This window comes from Eurypyga helias, unplaced genomic scaffold (assembly GCF_000690775.1).
Source record: "Eurypyga helias isolate BGI_N326 unplaced genomic scaffold, ASM69077v1 scaffold23370, whole genome shotgun sequence".
Lineage (NCBI taxonomy): Eukaryota > Metazoa > Chordata > Aves > Eurypygiformes > Eurypygidae > Eurypyga > Eurypyga helias.
In genome coordinates, this window is record NW_010227950.1 from 11,023 (window position 1) to 13,016 (window position 1,994).

General features: G+C 59.2%; 1 protein-coding gene across 1 annotated transcript in view; it reads left to right on the forward strand.

The window, feature by feature from the left end:
• Positions 1–1,994, forward strand: part of LOC104514356 (NEDD4-like E3 ubiquitin-protein ligase WWP2) — a gene marked incomplete at its 3' end in the record, with an annotated part of 26,235 nt that overhangs the window by 8,543 nt on the left and 15,698 nt on the right. The window contains exons 4-5 of the mRNA XM_010158017.1: positions 1–185; positions 869–965. The exon at positions 1–185 is cut by the window's left edge and continues 82 nt beyond it. Coding sequence (XP_010156319.1) covers positions 1–185; positions 869–965 — 282 coding nt within the window. The remainder of the gene's footprint in view (positions 186–868; positions 966–1,994) is intronic.

Consider the following 1,994-nt stretch of genomic DNA (forward strand, 5'->3'; position numbering starts at 1 on the left):
GGACGGGCCTGCTGTTGATCTGGGAAGCCTGCCTAATGGCAGTGCCGTGACAGAGGGTGAGTGCCGCCCGGCTCCGCATGCGTGCGGCCGCTCTGAGCACGAGGCGGTGAGGAGCGGGGCTGAGAGCACGGCCCCTGGCACCTCCGAGCAAGCATCCGAGGGCCAGCAGCCGCCTCCTCTCCCAGGTAAGGCTCCGGCCCTGCCCACCCCAACCCTGGGCTTGCACGCGGGCTCCTGTGGGAGCGAGCGTGTGGTGAGACAGGAGCGTCGACAGGCTCACGCCCTGCCTCCCTGACAGGGAGGCCCTTCTCCAGGTCCTCCACCACCCATCCGTGTGGATTGCCCCCTTCCCTCGCTTTCCTGTGTGGGCTGGGGAAACGGCTCCTGTATTTAATGAACTGCTCAGACAAGGGCTCCCTGTGGCAGGGGGGGTGCGGAGACAGGGACCAGTGTCTGACCCATCAGGGCTGCCAGGGAAGCGAGCAGAGCTTGTGCTGGGCAGGGGCTGGTGCATTGCTTTCCCTCAGCTCCTTCTCTTTCTCGCTGGGAGACGGAGCCTGTGAAATGTGGGACTCTTAAATGCAGCCACTTTCCTGGTGTTGGCAGTTGGGCAGTGTCCTGTGTTGACCTTCCCTGGTGCTGCGCTGGGAGACGCAGGATGCTGTGGGGACCGGATGTGTCCCTGCACAGCAGTGGGACAGGAGCGTAAAGGCAGGGGGTCCTTGCGTGCGGGTGGGTCTGTCCTGCAATGTGTGAGGCTGGTGTGCTTTTGGGTTTCCTCTAGGGAAGGAGGGAGGGAAGGAAGGAGGGTAGAACCAGTAGGGTTCCTCAGTCATTTTCTTCACCCGCTTTTTCTTCACCCACTCAGGGTCCCAGCTGCCTGGACGGGACCCCGGCAGCATGGCTGCAGCCGTGGAGGGCAGACATCAGCCTCCCAGCACAAACTGCTTTGGTAGCAGACCAAGGTAAGGGTCCCATGCTGGCAGCACCTCTCAGTCCATTACTGGGTGGTTGTTGTGGTGGTGTCTAGATCATCCTTGTGGACCCCACTCTGGATCTTCCCATGAGCCCCCCACAACGCAGCCTATAGCAGAGGTGGAGCAGGGCTGGGCTGACCAATGTCCTGAGGGACAGCAGAGTTGGGGGTGGCCATAGAGCTGAGGTGCGGCTGATCTGAGCGTCTCAAAGTATTTGTTCCTCAAGGAACAGTGGGTGTGTGATGTCCCAGACAGTTTCCAGCTGAAGGAATGGTCTGTCAGGGAGATGGGCAGGCTGTGACCGTGCAAACCAGCACAGGGCTGGTCTGCAGGGATCCCTTCAAATGAGGCTTACGGGGACCCCAGCTCTCACCTCGAGCACAGCTCTGGCCAGGCTGGGGACCACAATGTCTCTCCTGGTGATGGTCGTAGCGGGATGCTTCTGAAGGTCCAGGGAGAGCCGGAGAAGCAGAGCAAGCAAGAGCTGCAGGGAAATAACAGCTGCTTCCAAAGGAAATGAGATGCTTGGGCACCAGGCCATCCTGCGCCTGGCACAGTGCCCTTCCTTGCCTTCTTGCTGGGCTGGAGTGGCTCAGCGCTGCTCCTTTTGGAGCTGTGGTTATTGAGAGACGTGTCACACTGTCAGCATGGAGCTGAATTTAACACCTATTTATATTTCCAGAGCATGGCCGTGGCCCAGCAGCCTGTACAGATGTTCTGGTTAGAAGTGTGCCTGCAGAGAGGGCGTCTACAGCCTGCCCAGTAAGGGGTTCTGCATGCCCTCAGGCTTAGGAGCACTCAACAACAATCCCCACACCTTGAGCTTTTCTGCTCCTTCCTCATCCGCTGGGCTTATACAAGAGATGAGCAAAGGGGAGAAATGTTTTTTGGCTCTAAAAAGTGACCCTGTCCTTCCATACTGTGTGCTCTTCTCCCACCCGAGGTGGGATGGAAAGCGGGGAGCAGGTTGCTGAGCACGGTTTCTGCCCTTTTGTTGTGGCTGCTCCTCTTGATTCC